The 17,053-nt window shown below is 47.7% G+C and overlaps 4 protein-coding genes and 2 non-coding genes across 10 annotated transcripts; 3 read left to right on the top strand and 3 right to left on the bottom strand.

Annotated features, from left to right (window-relative positions):
* Positions 1 to 671: 671 nt before the first annotated feature.
* Positions 672 to 3,683, top strand: LOC128460345 (ribonucleoside-diphosphate reductase subunit M2). Its single transcript, XM_053445503.1, has 10 exons — positions 672 to 973; positions 1,079 to 1,147; positions 1,607 to 1,753; positions 1,837 to 1,953; positions 2,042 to 2,175; positions 2,251 to 2,345; positions 2,429 to 2,562; positions 2,663 to 2,767; positions 2,854 to 2,967; positions 3,207 to 3,683. Exons 1-10 carry the CDS (start codon positions 890 to 892, stop codon positions 3,357 to 3,359), a joined length of 1,152 nt encoding a protein of 383 aa, XP_053301478.1. The 5' UTR covers positions 672 to 889; the 3' UTR covers positions 3,360 to 3,683.
* On the top strand, positions 3,004 to 3,137 carry LOC128460709 (small nucleolar RNA SNORD94). Its single transcript, XR_008342242.1, has one exon. It is a non-coding gene; the product is annotated as a small nucleolar RNA SNORD94 (small nucleolar RNA).
* An 889-nt stretch (positions 3,684 to 4,572) lies between the features above and the next one.
* LOC128460346 (galectin-8) lies at positions 4,573 to 8,325 on the bottom strand. Of its 2 annotated transcripts, XM_053445505.1 has the most exons (8): positions 8,222 to 8,325; positions 7,600 to 7,688; positions 6,608 to 6,818; positions 6,048 to 6,212; positions 5,853 to 5,879; positions 5,483 to 5,571; positions 5,025 to 5,190; positions 4,573 to 4,846 (listed from the first exon to the last, which is right to left on the bottom strand). In XM_053445505.1, exons 1-8 carry the CDS (start codon positions 8,258 to 8,260, stop codon positions 4,697 to 4,699), a joined length of 936 nt encoding a protein of 311 aa, XP_053301480.1. In that variant the 5' UTR covers positions 8,261 to 8,325; the 3' UTR covers positions 4,573 to 4,696. The 2 variants fall into 2 exon arrangements, with proteins under 2 accessions (XP_053301480.1, XP_053301481.1); XM_053445506.1 differs by lacking the exons at positions 6,608 to 6,818; positions 7,600 to 7,688; positions 8,222 to 8,325 and adding an exon at positions 6,360 to 6,594 and having other exon boundaries at positions 6,048 to 6,315.
* Positions 8,326 to 9,101: 776 nt separating this feature from the next.
* On the bottom strand, positions 9,102 to 12,797 carry LOC128460058 (ribonucleoside-diphosphate reductase subunit M2). Of its 4 annotated transcripts, none has more exons than XM_053445074.1 (11): positions 12,704 to 12,797; positions 11,812 to 12,218; positions 11,638 to 11,706; positions 11,031 to 11,177; positions 10,831 to 10,947; positions 10,609 to 10,742; positions 10,439 to 10,533; positions 10,222 to 10,355; positions 10,019 to 10,123; positions 9,819 to 9,932; positions 9,102 to 9,579 (listed from the first exon to the last, which is right to left on the bottom strand). In XM_053445074.1, exons 2-11 carry the CDS (start codon positions 11,893 to 11,895, stop codon positions 9,427 to 9,429), a joined length of 1,152 nt encoding a protein of 383 aa, XP_053301049.1. In that variant the 5' UTR covers positions 11,896 to 12,218; positions 12,704 to 12,797; the 3' UTR covers positions 9,102 to 9,426. The 4 variants fall into 4 exon arrangements, with proteins under 4 accessions (XP_053301049.1, XP_053301051.1, XP_053301050.1 ...); XM_053445076.1 differs by having other exon boundaries at positions 11,812 to 12,274; positions 12,704 to 12,741; XM_053445075.1 differs by having other exon boundaries at positions 11,812 to 12,235; positions 12,704 to 12,738.
* Positions 9,649 to 9,782, bottom strand: LOC128460708 (small nucleolar RNA SNORD94). The gene has a single exon (XR_008342241.1). It is a non-coding gene; the product is annotated as a small nucleolar RNA SNORD94 (small nucleolar RNA).
* A 453-nt stretch (positions 12,798 to 13,250) lies between the features above and the next one.
* tmem242 (transmembrane protein 242) lies at positions 13,251 to 15,948 on the top strand. The gene is made up of 4 exons (XM_053445173.1): positions 13,251 to 13,325; positions 13,669 to 13,769; positions 14,220 to 14,357; positions 14,786 to 15,948. The coding sequence occupies exons 1-4, from the start codon at positions 13,256 to 13,258 to the stop codon at positions 14,897 to 14,899; spliced, it is 423 nt and encodes a 140-aa protein (XP_053301148.1). The 5' UTR covers positions 13,251 to 13,255; the 3' UTR covers positions 14,900 to 15,948.
* The last annotated feature ends 1,105 nt before the right edge of the window (positions 15,949 to 17,053 follow it).

The following is a 17,053-nucleotide window of genomic DNA, read 5'->3' as shown; positions in this document are numbered from 1 at the left end:
TCTCATACACATGTATAAATATATACATATATATGTATGGGGTTAGGGATATATATATATATATATATATATATATATAAAATAACTCGTTATTTAATGTTAACATATGTATATATATATAATCTCTTCTTATATAAAAGGTTCTGCTCGACGACAGGGAGGACGTTATACAACCGGGCACCCGGTAACAGCGCTCAGCCAATCCCGAAAGGCACTGGGGGCGTGACCAATGGCAGAAGACTGACGTCATGCCAGTTACGTGAGAGAGACTCATCATTGGCTGGTGAAGTCCCCGCCCATTGCCTTACTGACCGACATTCTGCACGAGCAGAAGAAAAACAAAACAGTAGAAGAAGAAACGGAGCGTAAAGCGACACCGTGTGGTCACGCAGCGGTACTGCAGGGAGAGGTTCCTTGTCATAGATGATTCAACACACAGACACACACAGATAGAAACACACACACACACTAAGTAATGAGCGTGTTAACGTGTCTACGACTCACAGCTCCGTGTTGTGTAGCAGTGTGTGTTTCCTAAAGGCTCATTGTGAATCTTGTGTAACGTTCATTTCAGACTATTTTGTAACTGTGAGCCCCCTCCCCCCTCAAACGGCGCTGGACACGTGAACGCGACGCGGAGCCTGATTGGCTTCATCACAGCGTCAGTTTAAAGAGCCACCTACCTAGCCGAGCTCTGATTGGTCAGCTGCGTTGTGGCGCCAAGATTCCAATAAATTGAGAAGCAGAGCACACGAAGCTCAGAGTCAGTGAGCCGCCATCAAGCAGAGAAGAAGAAGCAGCTCCAGAGTCAGTGAGCCGCCATCGAGAAGAAGAAGAAGAATAAGCAGCAGCTCCACAGTCTCCTCTTCGTCACCTCCTCCTCTTCACGATGCTTCGCTCGCCTCTTTCCGTCAGAGAAGAGAAGTCCCTGTGCAGTCAGACCGACAACATGGCGCTGGACAAAGAAAACACGGTGAGAGGACAAACCGCGGGAACTTCTTCTCCTCAGCCTGTCGGTCCTACAGGATCCAGGAACTTCCGGTAGTGTGTGGAGACTGATCTTCTCTTTGTGTTGCAGCCTCCCGCTGTGAGCAGCTCCCGCATCCTGGCGTCGAAAACCGCGCGGAAAATCTTCTCTGACGCTGCGGTGAGTAAATCAGGAGAAAGCTTCCGTCATCACACACGTCAGCTTCACTCACACTGACGTCACTGAACGGGAGTTTTCATTGTTTCTCGCATGGCGCCTAAAATGATGGTTGTGGCGCCAACCCGACGACCAGCTGTCCGCCTGACGTCACTTCCTCGGCTTCTGTGTTTCAATGTTTGTGTAGATCTGTGAATCAGTCGAACTTTATTAACACTGACGTCAGAATCCACTGGGCTCAGGTCCTGGATGGTGACGTGTTCATGGACACGTCCAGGTCAGCTGATCAGATCACGCTGCGTCCAAACTGTTCTCACGTGTGAATATTACACATCTGTGGAGTTTGGACAAGATGACACCGTTTGTGTGTTTGATCACTTACACAAAGTCCACTTGGATCTGAACGACTCGATCAGAACCACGTGAACGGTCCCGTTACAAAGTGTCTTGTGTTGTTTTCAGCCCAAAGCCGTGAAGAAGAGCAGCGGCGAGGAGGCGGAGCCTCTGCTGAAGGACAACGCCAGCCGCTTCGTCATCTTCCCCATCCAGTACCACGACATCTGGCAGATGTACAAGAAGGCCGAGGCGTCCTTCTGGACCGCAGAGGAGGTACATGTGACCTCCGCCGCCGCAGTGCCCCACGGGTAACGTGGTGTCATGACTCTTGCTCACGCCGTGTTGTTGTTTCCCAGGTGGACCTGTCCAAGGACCTGCAGCACTGGGAGTCTCTGAAGGACGAGGAGCGCTACTTCATCTCTCACGTGTTGGCGTTCTTCGCCGCCAGCGACGGCATCGTCAACGAGAACCTGGTGAGTGCTGCGGCCTGAACCGGTACTGACCCGTGAGTGTGACCGGGCGTCAGTGTTTGATTCCCAACCGTCGCTGTGTGACCACCAGGTGGAGCGCTTCATGCAGGAGGTGCAGGTGACGGAGGCCCGCTGCTTCTATGGTTTCCAGATCGCCATGGAGAACATCCACTCGGAGATGTACAGCCTCCTCATCGACACGTACATCAGGGAGCCCAAAGAGAGGTGAGCTCTCTACTGCCCCCTACCCGTGTCTCCTGCTCGGTGCTGTTGTCTGACGCTGCGTTCACTGACCCTCAGAGAATACCTGTTCAACGCCATCGAGACTCTGCCGTGTGTGAAGAAGAAGGCTGACTGGGCGCTCAACTGGATCGGCAACGGCAACGCCTCCTACGGTAAGGCTCCTCCCATGACCCGGTGGTGGTGCTCCTGCTCCACCAGGTCTGGTACTGATCTGTATCTGGTGGTGTTCCTTCAGGAGAGCGCGTGGTGGCCTTCGCCGCCGTGGAGGGAATCTTCTTCTCCGGGTCTTTCGCTGCCATCTTCTGGCTGAAGAAGAGAGGCCTGATGCCCGGCCTGACCTTCTCCAACGAGCTTATCAGCAGAGACGAGGTGACTGACACCACGCCCCCAAGCTTTGATCACGTGACCTCTGACCCAGCTTGGACCCGAGTGTGTTTGTATTAACAGTGTGTTGTTGTGCTGCGTTCAGGGTCTGCACTGTGACTTCGCCTGTCTGATGTTCAAACACCTGCTCAACAAGCCGTCTAAAGAAACCGTCACCGACATCATCAAGAACGCCGTGGCCATCGAGCAGGTCGGTCCTCGCCCTGCACTCGCACCAACGTGTGTCTGCTGCCGTTGAACTTTTGTGTTGACAGGTTGTGTTTCTTTGTGCGTCAGGAGTTTCTGACGGAGTCTCTGCCTGTGAAGCTGATCGGGATGAACTGTGACCTCATGAAGCAGTACATCGAGTTCGTGGCCGACCGCCTGATGCTGGAGCTCGGCTTCAACAAGGTAACCGCCGCCGCTCTGTGGCCCGGGGGGGCGGGGTCTGTGATGATGAGACGCGCAGGGGTACGGACCTCAGCCGATGATGGGGGCTGAGTGCTGCTGCTGTCTGACCAGAGGACGAGTGGTTCACTGCCGGACGCCAGCAGCACGAGACAGACGCCACACTGAACAGACCTCGACTCCACTGCTGTCCTCACAGTTCACATGTCAAATCACAGTAAACTGACTTCTGCTCTCTACAGATCTACCGGGTGGAGAACCCCTTCGACTTCATGGAGAACATCTCTCTGGAGGGAAAGACCAACTTCTTTGAGAAGCGCGTGGGCGAGTACCAGAGGATGGGCGTCATGTCCGGCCCCTCGGACAACACCTTCAGGCTGGACGCAGACTTCTGAGGACGGGGGGGCCCGGTCACATGTCCCCGCTCCGCAGCAGGACATGGGTTCTTCACTAATTCAACTGAATCCGCTGCCTTTACCTCAGCCCTCTCTCTCTCAGCAGGATACAGGCGTGTGTACATATATGTGGGTTTTACTTTGTACAGGACATTTTATTAATTGACGGCAGTTTCTGTAAATAAAGTCTTGTTTTATCTCCATTTTTAAAAAGCAGATTTGAGCTCATTTTTATATGATCTCTGTCTTGAGCTGTCAAATGTACAGTTGTAGTTTTTAATGTATGGACTTGATTCTTTTTGTAATAAAAATTGTATCAACAAACCTGATATTCTTGTTTTTATTCCTAGAAGTTGTTTTTATGGGATTTTCATGAACTGGTAGTTAAATTTCAGGGGAAATAATATTTTGAAACACTTTAAAATTCAAGTGTCTCTGTTCATCCTTTGAATATCACAACTGGTTCAAACCAGCTTCGCTCAAGATGCTTTTATTTATCAATCTGTAGACGAGTCTGATGCTCCAAAACAAGTTCATATCCCCCCCCCCTCAGCGTGGAGGAAAGGATGAGCAAGAATCTACTCGCATTAAAATAAAGATGAAACCTAAATTACCCTAATTGTCCTCGTGATGGAGAGGAGTAGCGCTTCAGTAGAACTTATTTGTAGAACTTTGTAGTTTTGCTTTCTTGAAGCAAACTGAACTTTCCTGATTCTTGTTCTGGATTGTTCCTCCTGGTTCCCATTGCTGTGACTGTGCTACCACAACAAAACAGTACAGAACCTGTTACACAGGACTGCCAGACTGCTTTTTATCATGAGGAGCAAGCTGACTCATGCTTTGATACTTTATGACCTACTGTAATGACCTACTGTAATGTATATTCAGGATCACTGGTGGTAGAAGACCCCCCCCCCCCCCCCCAGGTCTTCTACCACTGACCATTTGTCTTGCTATGCACCAAAGCTTTGCAACAACCTCCCAACACACAAGATGAACTTCTTCTGTTCATCGTTTGAAGAAACATCTCATCTCAACTATTTCTACAATCTTGCTTTCAATTAATTTTTCTTGTAAGGGCCCGATGTCCTGTTGTATCTAGAAGGACTTGGATTTCCCTTTTGGGACTTTTCCAGGCCCAAGAAGTTCTGTATTCTGGGCGTGTGTCAAAATGATCTTCACAAGCAACTGAACCATGTGACCGACTCCAACATCATGTGATCAGTTTATTAGACAAAGAAAGAAAAGAGTTTGTAAGGTGACGTCTGTTTGTGGATGAAAACATGGTCCAGACTCATTAATGAGGAGGAGGAGGAGGAGGAGGAGGGGGAGGAGCTTCAGAAGATGTTGACGTCGAGCAGCGTGACGTCTCCCTGCACCTCCACCTGGTTGATGCTCCTCAGCTCCTGGACTCTGTGTTTGTAGTCCAGCTGGTGGAGGCCGTTCACAGCGACTTTGAACTGCTGAGCTTCACACCTGATGATCATCTGCACAGGGGACAGACCACAACACCTCTGTTACACGTTCGATTCCTCTGAGATGCTCTCTTTAATATAAAAACAAATAATAAAAAGTACAAATTCACTTAAATCAAATTTTAAAAAGTTAAAATAATGTGAAACTTGAAACATTAGATAAGAAAGTAGGTCAAAGGTCAGGAGGTACCTCAAAGTACTGTCCTGCAGCGAAGGGGAAGGAGTCCAGCGCCGTCTCCTCCGGGCCCCAGGACTCGGACAGGAAGGAGTTCCTGACCAGGCGGCGGCGCTTCAGACGAGGATTCAGGTGCAGAGCCACGTCGCTGCCGCTCGACGTCACAAGATTCACACAGAAACTGAAACCAACACATCACTTAACAAATCATCTTCAAGACCTGCTTAGTTTCTCTCTAGTAATTTAGTACTTTTACTCAACAGTGGAGCGGAAGTACTCCTTCCTGGGGGACATTACTCCACTACATGTATCTGGAAGCTTTAGTTACTTCAGATTTTCATTTGATAAGTTCCTATAAAATATGTTTTGTGCGATTTTATAAAAACTAAACATAAAATTGGAAATCATTTTCTCACAAACCTTCACCATTGAAACGTGACGACTTGTTTCACACTGAGAAGATGAAAGTTCACCTTTGAGCGTTGTGATGAGTTTCTGCTGTGATCGTGATGCTGCGTCCGACACTCAGTCCGTCCCCCAGATCCCCCCTGAAGGGAACGCTCTGCACAGAACAAAGGTTCCATCAGTTCACCGCTGACCCGACACACACAAATCCTTATCAACATCAAACACATGAGATAATGTGGACAATCGATTTATTATTAATCAAGAAAAAACACAAATTATTATTATTATTTCAAAAGAGAGGATTTTCTTCAACTGAAATTAAATTAAAAACAATTTAAACAAACTAATCAATTAACAGACAAATTTTATCATCAGCTTCGTCACTGATCCATGAATGTGTGTCTGTCACGTGACCTCTGGACGTCCACCACTCACCAAGCTGCCTGTTGAGGAGGAAATCGGCTACAACAGCAAGAAACAAGAAAAAGGAATTTATTACAAAACACAATGAATTTCAGATTGTTCTATTGAAGCTTTAAATGATTCAAATTCCTCTTTTTACTTCATAAATCTACGATCTGCAGCCGCAGCGTCCGAACCGTCTTCATATGAAGTTCTTCACTTCCTCACCTGTCGAGTCACATGACTCAGCGTCGCAGAGCTCGGACTCAAGGCGTTCGGGGGGGCGACGCCCACGACCTCCACGCTGACCTTTCCAGAAACACAGAGAGTGTCGACTCGCTCCAGATCCTGACGGTGTTTGTACTCCAGCACGTGGACGCCATTCACAGCCACCTGCAGCACCACACACAGTACTGAGAGGACAGTACAAGTACTGAGAGGACAGTACTGAGAGTACAGTACTGAGAGGACCAGTACTGAGAGGACAGTACAAGTACTGAGAGGACAGTACTGAGAGTACAGTACAAGTAATGAGAGGACAGTACTGAGAGGACCAGTACTGAGAGTACAGTACAAGTACTGAGAGGACCAGTACTGAGAGTACAGTACCAGTACTGAGAGTACAGTACAAGTACTGAGAGGACCAGCACCAGTACCATGCTGCACCTTGTGAAGTCCTTTGAGGCAGATGCTGAATTGTTAGCTATACAAGTTAAATATGATTGATGAAGTACAAGTACTCTGATCCTGTACGTCCCATCAGAATGGACCTGAACCTGCGTCCTCACCTTGAACTTGTCTTTCAGGACGAGCACGATGAGCTCGAAGGCGCCCCCGGTGGTGAAGGGCATCTGGTTCAGGATCTGCTCTCGGCCCCAGCGCCCCCCCTGCAGTGAGTTACACACGATGCACGGAGACTTCTGGAACCGGGGGTTGAAGTGAAAAGCTACGTCGGCCCTCGGGTGGACGCTGCTGCCGCACGTGAAGTCCACCTGGAACCTGAGAGACGCCCAGAGGGACGAGAGGACACCTCCAGTAAAACACCATCATTAACCAATCATGGAATCAGTTTGAAATCAGGTCTTTGCGCCACACAGATGATTTCAACAATTATCAGTAATAATAATAATAATGGATTAACAGGAGCTGGTCCAGAGGCTTCAGGGGCTCGAGGCACCAGGGACCAGAGGCTTCAGGGACCTGAGGCACCAAGGACCCGAGGCTTCAGGGACCCGAAGCTTCAGGGACCCGAGGCACCAGGGACCAGAGGCTTCAGGGACCTGAGGCACCAAGGACCCGAGGCTTCAGGGACCTGAGGCACCAAGGACCCGAGGCTTCAGGGACCTGAGGCACCAAGGACCCGAGGCTTCAGGGACCCGAAGCTTCAGGGACCCGAGGCACCAGGGACCAGAGGCTTCAGGGACCCGAGACACCAGGGACCCGAGGCACCAGTGCCCAGAGGCACCAGGGACCCGAGGCACCAGGGACCCGAGGTATCAGGGGCCCGAGGCACCAGGGACCCGAGGCTTCAGGGACCCGAGGCACCAGGGACCCGAGGCACCAGGGGCCCGAGGCTTCAGGGACCAGAGGCTTCAGGGACCCGAGGTATCAGGGGCCCGAGGCTTCAGGGGCATCAGGTGATTCATATTGAGAGTAGGACCTTGAAGGTGTAGTAACCTGCAGGTGACCCCCCCGCTCAGAGAGGCGGAGCCACACAGCTCACTCGTTTCTCTCTTACTTCATGTGAATGAAACCTCTTGTACTTTTCTAGAACCCTCACCTGTCGGCGCCTGGCGGCACGGAGCCCTGGATGAGGACCATCTCCCCCGGGACCAGCCCCCCCAGGATGGTCCCAGCGAAGGGAATCAGCTGCGGACGAGAAACCAGCAGGAACGTTTATATTGTTTTCATCTTCGTGAAGTCACAACATTCACAGAAGAAATCATCAATTCATCCAAACACAAAAAGAGATGACCGGGTTTTTACTTTGTGAATCTGAACAAATCAATGACGTCATCATCACTAAACATAACGACACTAACTCGGAGATAAGAAACAACTTGAACTTAAGAAAACATAAGTTATACAAAGTTACTAAATAAAGTCTGAAGTTATATAAAGTTACTAAATAAAGTCTGAAGTTATATAAAGTTACTAAATAAAGTCTGAAGTTATATAAAGTTCGAAACCTGTTGAAAAAAGAATTCAATTCAAATCAAGAGATGTTCAAGGAAGAGACGAAGCAGAATTCACTGAGAACGAAACGTGACGTCAAACTTCATGACTTAAAGCCTGAGCTAACATGCTAACTAGCCTGGATCAAGCATCCTCCGGCTGTGTCGTCAGAGCCGGGGAGTCCGGTTAGAAAGTGACGTCAGCTGTAAAGCGGTGTGTCGTCTCACCGGTTTCAGAAACGTTTGCCTCAGGTTTGATTTCGACATTTTGACGCAGCGACGATCAGCGGGCTCTTCGTTGTTTTGTTTACTTCCGTATCTGACGTCATCAGGATGAGACCGCCTCGGCACACCGGAAGTCACGAGTATTTAATCAATCGTTTTATTTAGAAACAAGATTCCCTTTGTTCTTTCAGCCCGTAAAAATAAGACTAGAAAATATTCACTATTAAAAACTATTTGTCAACATGTCACTGGATACAAAACTATTCTGACCAACACGTGTAGATATGTATAAATATCTGAATATGCGTCATCAGCTTCTGAAACTATAAATCAATATTGTTAATATTGAATTTTGTTTCTGCTTTCATAACACTGCAGTAAAATCAATGTTACTTTCTCAATGCAGTTTCCCTGAACCTGACACGAGGTCCAGTGTTGATTTGTTTATTACATTAGATTTAGCTGAAGCTTTTATCCAGATTATCGACCACGAGGGAACAATCCAGAACAAGAATCAGGAAAGTGCAGTTTGCTTCAAGAAAGCAAAACTACAAATTTAATTTCCATCATGGATCACCAGGACAATTAGGGTAATTTAGGTTTCATCTTTATTTTAATGTGAGTAGATTCTTGCTCATCCTTTCCTCCACGCTGAGGGGGGGGGGGGGGATATGAACTTGTTTTGGAGCATCAGACTCGTCTACAGATTGATAAATAAAAGCATCTTGAGCGAAGCTGGTTTGAACCAGTTGTGATATTCAAAGGATGAACAGAGACACTTGAATTTTAAAGTGTTTCAAAATATTATTTCCCCTGAAATTTAACGACCAGTTCATGAAAATCCCATAAAAACAACTTCTAGGAATAAAACAAGAATATCAGGTTTGTTGATACAATTTTTATTACAAAAAGAATCAAGTCCATACATTAAAAACTACAACTGTACATTTGACAGCTCAAGACAAAGATCATATAAAAAATGAGCTCAAATCTGCTTTTTAAAAATGGAGATAAAACAAGACTTTATTTACAGAAACTGCCGTCAATTAATAAAATGTCCTGTACAAAGTAAAACCCACATATATGTACACACGCCTGTATCCTGCTGAGAGTGAGAGGGCTGAGGTAAAGGCAGCGGATTCAGTTGAATTAGTGAAGAACCCATGTCCTGCTGCGGAGCGGGAACATGTGACCGGGCCCCCCCGTCCTCAGAAGTCTGCGTCCAGCCTGAAGGTGTTGTCCGAGGGGCCGGACATGACGCCCATCCTCTGGTACTCGCCCACGCGCTTCTCAAAGAAGTTGGTCTTTCCCTCCAGAGAGATGTTCTCCATGAAGTCGAAGGGGTTCTCCACCCGGTAGATCTGTAGAGAGCAGAAGTCAGTTTACTGTGATTTGACATGTGAACTGTGAGGACAGCAGTGGAGTCGAGGTCTGTTCAGTGTGGCGTCTGTCTCGTGCTGCTGGCGTCCGGCAGTGAACCACTCGTCCTCTGGTCAGACAGCAGCAGCACTCAGCCCCCATCATCGGCTGAGGTCCGTACCCCTGCGCGTCTCATCATCACAGACCCCGCCCCCCCGGGCCACAGAGCGGCGGCGGTTACCTTGTTGAAGCCGAGCTCCAGCATCAGGCGGTCGGCCACGAACTCGATGTACTGCTTCATGAGGTCACAGTTCATCCCGATCAGCTTCACGGGCAGAGACTCCGTCAGAAACTCCTGACGCACAAAGAAACACAACCTGTCAACACAAAAGTTCAACGGCAGCAGACACACGTTGGTGCGAGTGCAGGGCGAGGACCGACCTGCTCGATGACCACGGCGTTCTTGATGATGTCGGTGACGGTTTCTTTAGACGGCTTGTTGAGCAGGTGTTTGAACATCAGACAGGCGAAGTCACAGTGCAGACCCTGAACGCAGCACAACAACACACTGTTAATACAAACACTCGGGTCCAAGCTGGGTCAGAGGTCACGTGATCAAAGCTTGGGGGCGTGGCGTCAGTCACCTCGTCTCTGCTGATGAGCTCGTTGGAGAAGGTCAGGCCGGGCATCAGGCCTCTCTTCTTCAGCCAGAAGATGGCAGCGAAAGACCCGGAGAAGAAGATTCCCTCCACGGCGGCGAAGGCCACCACTCGCTCTCCTGGAGGAACACCACCAGATACAGATCAGTACCAGACCTGGTGGAGCAGGAGCACCACCACCGGGTCACGGGAGGAGCCTTACCGTAGGAGGCGTTGCCGTTGCCGATCCAGTTGAGCGCCCAGTCAGCCTTCTTCTTCACACACGGCAGAGTCTCGATGGCGTTGAACAGGTATTCTCTGAGGGTCAGTGAACGCAGCGTCAGACAACAGCACCGAGCAGGAGACACGGGTAGGGGGCAGTAGAGAGCTCACCTCTCTTTGGGCTCCCTGATGTACGTGTCGATGAGGAGGCTGTACATCTCCGAGTGGATGTTCTCCATGGCGATCTGGAAACCATAGAAGCAGCGGGCCTCCGTCACCTGCACCTCCTGCATGAAGCGCTCCACCTGGTGGTCACACAGCGACGGTTGGGAATCAAACACTGACGCCCGGTCACACTCACGGGTCAGTACCGGTTCAGGCCGCAGCACTCACCAGGTTCTCGTTGACGATGCCGTCGCTGGCGGCGAAGAACGCCAACACGTGAGAGATGAAGTAGCGCTCCTCGTCCTTCAGAGACTCCCAGTGCTGCAGGTCCTTGGACAGGTCCACCTGGGAAACAACAACACGGCGTGAGCAAGAGTCATGACACCACGTTACCCGTGGGGCACTGCGGCGGCGGAGGTCACATGTACCTCCTCTGCGGTCCAGAAGGACGCCTCGGCCTTCTTGTACATCTGCCAGATGTCGTGGTACTGGATGGGGAAGATGACGAAGCGGCTGGCGTTGTCCTTCAGCAGAGGCTCCGCCTCCTCGCCGCTGCTCTTCTTCACGGCTTTGGGCTGAAAACAACACAAGACACTTTGTAACGGGACCGTTCACGTGGTTCTGATCGAGTCGTTCAGATCCAAGTGGACTTTGTGTAAGTGATCAAACACACAAAATGTTGTCATCTTGTCCAAACTCCACAGATGTGTAATATTCACACGTGAGAACAGTTTGGACGCAGCGTGATCTGATCAGCTGACCTGGACGTGTCCATGAACACGTCACCATCCAGGACCTGAGCCCAGTGGATTCTGACGTCAGTGTTAATAAAGTTCGACTGATTCACAGATCTACACAAACATTGAAACACAGAAGCCGAGGAAGTGACGTCATGCGGACAGCTGGTCGTCGGGTTGGCGCCACAACCATCATTTTAGGCGCCATGCGAGAAACAATGCAAACTCCCGCTTAGTGACGTCAGTGTGAGTGAAGGTGACGTGTGTGATGACGGAAGCTTTCTCCTGATTTACTCACCGCAGCGTCAGAGAAGATTTTCCGCGCGGTTTTCGACGCCAGGATGCGGGAGCTGCTCACAGCGGGAGGCTGCAACACAAAGAGAAGATCAGTCTCCACACACTACCGGAAGTTCCTGGATCCTGTAGGACCGACAGGCTGAGGAGAAGAAGTTCCCGCGGTTTTTCCTCTCACCGTGTTTTCTTTGTCCAGCGCCATGTTGTCGGTCTGACTGCACAGGGACTTCTCTTCTCTGACGGAAAGAGGCGAGCGAAGCATCGTGAAGAGGAGGAGGTGACGAAGAGGAGGAGGTGACGAAGAGGAGACTGTGGAGCTGCTGCTGCTGCTTCTTCTTCTTCTTCTTCTTCTTCTTCTTCTTCTTCTTCTCGATGGCGGCTCACTGACTCTGGAGCTGCTTCTTCTTCTCTGCTTGATGGCGGCTCACTGACTGAGCTTCGTGTGCTCTGCTTCTCAATTTATTGGAATATTGGCGCCACAACGCAGCTGACCAATCAGAGCACGGCTGGATGGGTGTCTCTTTAAACTGACTCTGCGAAGGAGCCAATCAGGCTCCGCGTCACGTTCACGTGACCAGCGCGGGGCTGCGGGCAAACCAAGTCTTAGTTTGGGGGGGGGGGGTTCACAGTTACAAAAGAGTCTGAAATCAACATTACACAAGATTCACAATGAGCCTTAAGGAAACACACACTGCTACACAACACGGAGCTGTTACTCGCAGACACGTTAACAAGCTCATTACTTGGTGTGTGTCTGTCTGTGTGTGCATGTGTGTGTGTTGAATCATTCACATAGTTAGTGTGTGTCTCTATTACGACCCCTCAGACCCGCTTCCCCCCTGAGCCACAGCATCAATTCACAGAAACAGCTGCTTTCCTTTATGACGTTTGAAATCATCACGTGAACACGTTGTATTTATTTATATATAAAAATATTTAAGACATTGTCGTCTGACAACTTGGCGCTAAAACCCACGTGACGCTGCACGTGACGTGCCATACGATTCTTTAAGAATACAACTAGAAGACTGGAGCTCCTGGTTGTTGTGTGTTTGTGTTGTTGTTTGTACCTTTCACCTTCTTTCTTTTCTCTCACCCCCCCCCCCCCCCCCCCGGAAGTTGCCACAACCCGAACCCAACTGTTTCCAGGTGACTGCCGAGCCGAGCTGCACAGGAAGACAACAACAATCAGTGTAAATCTATGTTATCATGGTGAAAGACAATGTCTCCCCCTAGTGGCCAGTTGGAGTAATGTTCTAAAGTTTGGAAAACTCCTTCCACGATGTCTCACTTTATTTAGAAGATGCTCAAGAATTATTAACTTTATATCATCATTATTGTTTTATTGATCCAAAACTTCATAAACATCTTTTTTGTTATGTTTGAAAATATTAGGAAAACATCTGAAAACGTGGAAAACATGTGGAAATCCGTTTTAGACCAAATATTTCATCAAAGACAAATTAGTAAATGCATCGATGAACCTCATAGGACGGAGTGGGACCTCCTCCACGCACACACACACACACACACTTTGTACGTTGGTGTTTCCTGGTCCGCCTCTTTGGTTCCTAGTGGGCTTGTTTCCGCCCGGTAACGGGACCCAGACGGACCGCAGCAGGATGGCGGCGGACGGTTCCGCAGAGGAGACGATGACAGAAGAGGTGAAGGAGAAACGACAGATGATTCACGGTGAGGAGCCGCAACTCCTGCACCCCCCACACCTCCTGCAATGACATTTTATAATTCTTGATTCTTGATGTTTTATTGCTCAGCTCTATCTTTATAGTTTTGATCCACGGGAGCCCTGAAGGGTCAAAACGAGACGTTTTGTCAGGATTACTTTTTGCTTTCTCTCACAATTTTGCGTTACTTCGGGGATGGAATGTAACGAAGTACCTTTACTTAGTTACTGTAATTGATATAATTTTACAGTACATTCATTTTTAAGGTCCTTTTACTTCTCTACATCATATTTCAGCTGTTCACATTGTTTCCATGTCTCCCAGGTTCTGACCTCACTTCCTGTCCGCAGGGGCAGCGTTCCTCACCACGGTGGCGTCCGCCGGGCTGATCGCGGGGTTCGGCTCCACGCTGGCACTGGTCAAGAAAAAGAACCCCGACTGGTTTCATAAGGTGCAGATGGTTTCATGTACAGAACAATTCATCAATAAGAATCAATGAAGATGAAAAATGTCCTGGTTTCCTCAGAGGTCACCGTTACTTTACTCAACGATAAGTTTACTCTCTGTGATGTGATCAGTTCCCACTGGGGACACGTGACGTCACAGGTCCACATGCTTCCTCCAGGTCAAAGTTCAAATGTTCCTCACTGTGTCGTGGTCCAGACGCTCACCGGGACCAGGCCCCGGTGAGCGTCTGGTGAGCGTCTGGTGATCGGCTGCTCACAGGATCTGATAAACAGAATCTGTGTTTGTCTTCTGAGACGAAGACGAGACAAAAAGTCCTTTTAGTTTCAGACAATCTGAGGCTCGTGGACAAAGTGGACAGAAGTTTCATTTGATTAAAGTAAAAACTTTTCAAACAAGTGTTGTGACTCCTTGTTGTTCTCCTGGCTCCTCCCAGGGGGCGCTGCCCACGGCGGCGCTGCCGGAGAGCGGGGCGTCCCTGGCGCTCCGGGCTCTGGGCTGGGGCTCGCTGTGCGCCTGGTGCGGAGTCGGCCTGCTCAGCGTCGCCGTCTGGAAAGTTCTGGATGTTCACTCTGTACGTATCCGCTCACTGAACCCACTTTAATCTGCCAAAAACTAAAATGTCCTTTTTAATATTTTAAATAAAAATACATTTTGACAAAAACTAAATTTGCTTAAGATAATAAAGAAAACTGACATTTTTTTGAGAATAAGTAAAGTAAAATGATACAAGGAAAGAAATGAAAAGTTTAAATGTTTTGATGATATAATTTAACACATTTAATACATTAGTTAATGTCATGTAACTTAAACAGTTTCACATTAAATTAACAAATTTCCGTCTGTTCACATATTCAATGCTTTGTTAAATCATTTTAGGATAGAATTGACTAAAAATAAGATTGTGAAATAAAGTATTATCAAAGCTAAATAACTTATAATCTAAACTACTCAGTTGGACGGGACGCTGACTCTGCACTCACTCGTCCTCTTGTCTTTCAGATGTCCGAGTTCAGACTGAAGATGCAGTCCCTCTTCCCCTCCATCCCAAAGTCGCCCGAGGCCACAGCTGGATCTGAACCTCTGGACTGGGACTCTGTCTTCAAGTCAAAGTGACAGCGTCCTGCTGCTCGACGACCAATCAGATGAGATCAAATATCAACGCGACTCAGCAGCTGTTTGTCATCGTGTTCTCTGGAGGCAGCAGAGTCCAGGACTCCTCTGGACCAGATCAACCAACACCTCTAAACATTGATGCTGCAGCAACACAAGAAAAACAGAAACTGTTCTGAGCAGGACGTGTTTGATGCGTTTAGAGAAAAACAGTTAGCAGCTTCTTTAAATTGAGTTCAGTGAGAAGCAGGGAGCCCTATACTCTATTATTAATCATGATGGAATGTTGAAATAATGGTAAACTGCAAATAACAATGGATTGTCATAAACCCCTCCTCCATGTTAGCAGATGGGACATGGACTAAAATATTAGAGTAGACGTTCTGTCGTTCTTATCACACTGAAGTTTGTTCAGCGATATTTCAGCTTCATTTCTGAATCGTGGGAGGAAGTGGAGATGTGTCGTCCATCTTTATTCCAGCTTCTGTAGAAAAGTAAACAGAAGGATCCTAAACATTTAAAGTTGTGTTCACATGAACCCCCCAGCTTGGGGGAAATGGCTCAGAATCATGTGAAATTGATGAATGAGATGAAACGTTTGAATGTTTAGTTTAAATAAATCAGATATTTGTGAAGTGTTCCATTTGTTTGATGTTTGATAAATAAGTCCAGATCCTGATGGTGGATCCTGATGGTGGACTATGCTCACAACAAGACTTTGATATATACTAACTCGACCATTACTGACAATAATCCATCAGTTCACTGATCTTCAGTTCTGCTACAAACTGTTTATTCTAATCAAAGCTGTGAAGACTCTGATCTTTCTGATGTCCTCTGTGACACGGGACATCTGTTGGTCTAGTGTCCGTCCTGGAGACGGGTCCTCACATGTGTCTCTGAGGTTTCTACCTTCACCTGTTGAAGGTCCTAGTAGTTTGACTCTTGTTGACGAACAGAGGACGTCTCACCTTGTTAAAGACGATGAGACAAACTGGGACTGTGAATATGAGACTGTACCAATAAAATGTGATTGATTGATTCATATGCGTTTGCTCGTCAACATGTAAAGATCAGTCCGTCCTTTCAAACAAGAGACACTCATCCACATTTTATTTTGTCTTCATATTTGTTGAGTTTCTGAAGTCCTCAGTAAGCAACATGATGAGCAGCCCCCCCCCCCCCCCCCCACACACACACACACAGTCTCTCTAATCAAGCGCACCCTTCCACCAAACTCCGTCAAACCTGAAACTGAGTTTCTTATTTACAGAAAGATCTTTTCCATCTGTCACGTGAGCAGAGTTGTGATTAGAAATGACGTCCCTAGGTGTCGCCCTCTGCTGGAGCTCTGATGAACATTTTCTATTTACAGGAGGACGACAACCGTGGAGACAGAAAAGTTCTTTAAAACAGGAAGTGAAACACTCTCACAAACACACACTTACTGACAGACACACAAAGACACACTGTGTGTGGTTTTCTTTTTAGTAGATGAGTTATTGATAATATAAGCAGCCGTCTCCACCAATAAAAAGTTATTGACGTGTTCTGGAGGTTCAGAATGAGAGAACACATGAATGAGTCAGTTTCCATAGTCAAACTGACAGGAGACTTTCGTGTTATTAGTTATTTTATGTTTTTCAAATAAAAAACATTTACTGGTTCTTTGAAATCCTGACGGAACCTTCACAGCTGCAGCATGGCGCCCCCTGCTGGAGCTATGTGTTAAACAGCACCAGTCCCTTCGTCCTTGTGATGCACTAACGTCTTCCAGCCTGCGGGAGGCGCTGTGACCCTGTGATAAGCAAGAAAAGCCTCATTCCTGAGGACAGTGAATTTGAACATTTTCTCTTATAGAAATTATTTAAAAAAAAAGAAGTTTCACACCTGATCAGGAGCTGAAGAGACACATGGACTAAGTTTCAAGGTAAATCAGATTTAGCTCCTCAGCGTCTAACGTTAATGTCTTAATGTTAGACATTAGCTAACAATAGATAAAAGCTAACATTAGATAGATAGATAGATCGATGTATACTTTATTAATCCCATGGGAAATTTAGATCAACCAGTAGCTTATACACTTATACACCTCACCGACATACATAATCACATAAACATAGGTAGAACATGTTACAGACACAGGAATGGGTCGGA

The sequence above is a fragment of the Pleuronectes platessa genome, chromosome 17 (genome assembly GCF_947347685.1).
Source record: "Pleuronectes platessa chromosome 17, fPlePla1.1, whole genome shotgun sequence".
Lineage (NCBI taxonomy): Eukaryota > Metazoa > Chordata > Actinopteri > Pleuronectiformes > Pleuronectidae > Pleuronectes > Pleuronectes platessa.
The sequence above is the reverse complement of the archived record's forward strand: the minus strand, read 5'-3'. Positions and strand labels throughout refer to the sequence as shown.

Excerpts from the sequence above, each read along its gene's own strand:
- tmem242 (XM_053445173.1), top strand. The coding sequence starts at position 13,256 with ATGGCGGCGGACGGTTCCGCAGAGGAGACGATGACAGAAGAGGTGAAG. Across the intron at positions 13,770-14,219 it reads ACCCCGACTGGTTTCATAAG|GGGGCGCTGCCCACGGCGGC; the intron begins GTGCAGATGGTT and ends GGCTCCTCCCAG. Across the intron at positions 14,358-14,785 it reads AAGTTCTGGATGTTCACTCT|ATGTCCGAGTTCAGACTGAA; the intron begins GTACGTATCCGC and ends CTTGTCTTTCAG.
- LOC128460058 (XM_053445074.1), bottom strand. The coding sequence starts at position 11,895 with ATGCTTCGCTCGCCTCTTTCCGTCAGAGAAGAGAAGTCCCTGTGCAGT. Across the intron at positions 11,178-11,637 it reads AAATCTTCTCTGACGCTGCG|CCCAAAGCCGTGAAGAAGAG; the intron begins GTGAGTAAATCA and ends TGTTGTTTTCAG. Across the intron at positions 10,743-10,830 it reads GCATCGTCAACGAGAACCTG|GTGGAGCGCTTCATGCAGGA; the intron begins GTGAGTGCTGCG and ends TGTGACCACCAG.
- LOC128460346 (XM_053445505.1), bottom strand. The coding sequence starts at position 8,260 with ATGTCGAAATCAAACCTGAGGCAAACGTTTCTGAAACCG. Across the intron at positions 7,689-8,221 it reads GGCAAACGTTTCTGAAACCG|CTGATTCCCTTCGCTGGGAC; the intron begins GTGAGACGACAC and ends TCTCGTCCGCAG. Across the intron at positions 5,880-6,047 it reads TGAGTCATGTGACTCGACAG|CCGATTTCCTCCTCAACAGG; the intron begins GTGAGGAAGTGA and ends TTGCTGTTGTAG.
- LOC128460345 (XM_053445503.1), top strand. The coding sequence starts at position 890 with ATGCTTCGCTCGCCTCTTTCCGTCAGAGAAGAGAAGTCCCTGTGCAGT. Across the intron at positions 2,563-2,662 it reads AGCTTATCAGCAGAGACGAG|GGTCTGCACTGTGACTTCGC; the intron begins GTGACTGACACC and ends TGCTGCGTTCAG. Across the intron at positions 2,768-2,853 it reads ACGCCGTGGCCATCGAGCAG|GAGTTTCTGACGGAGTCTCT; the intron begins GTCGGTCCTCGC and ends TTTGTGCGTCAG.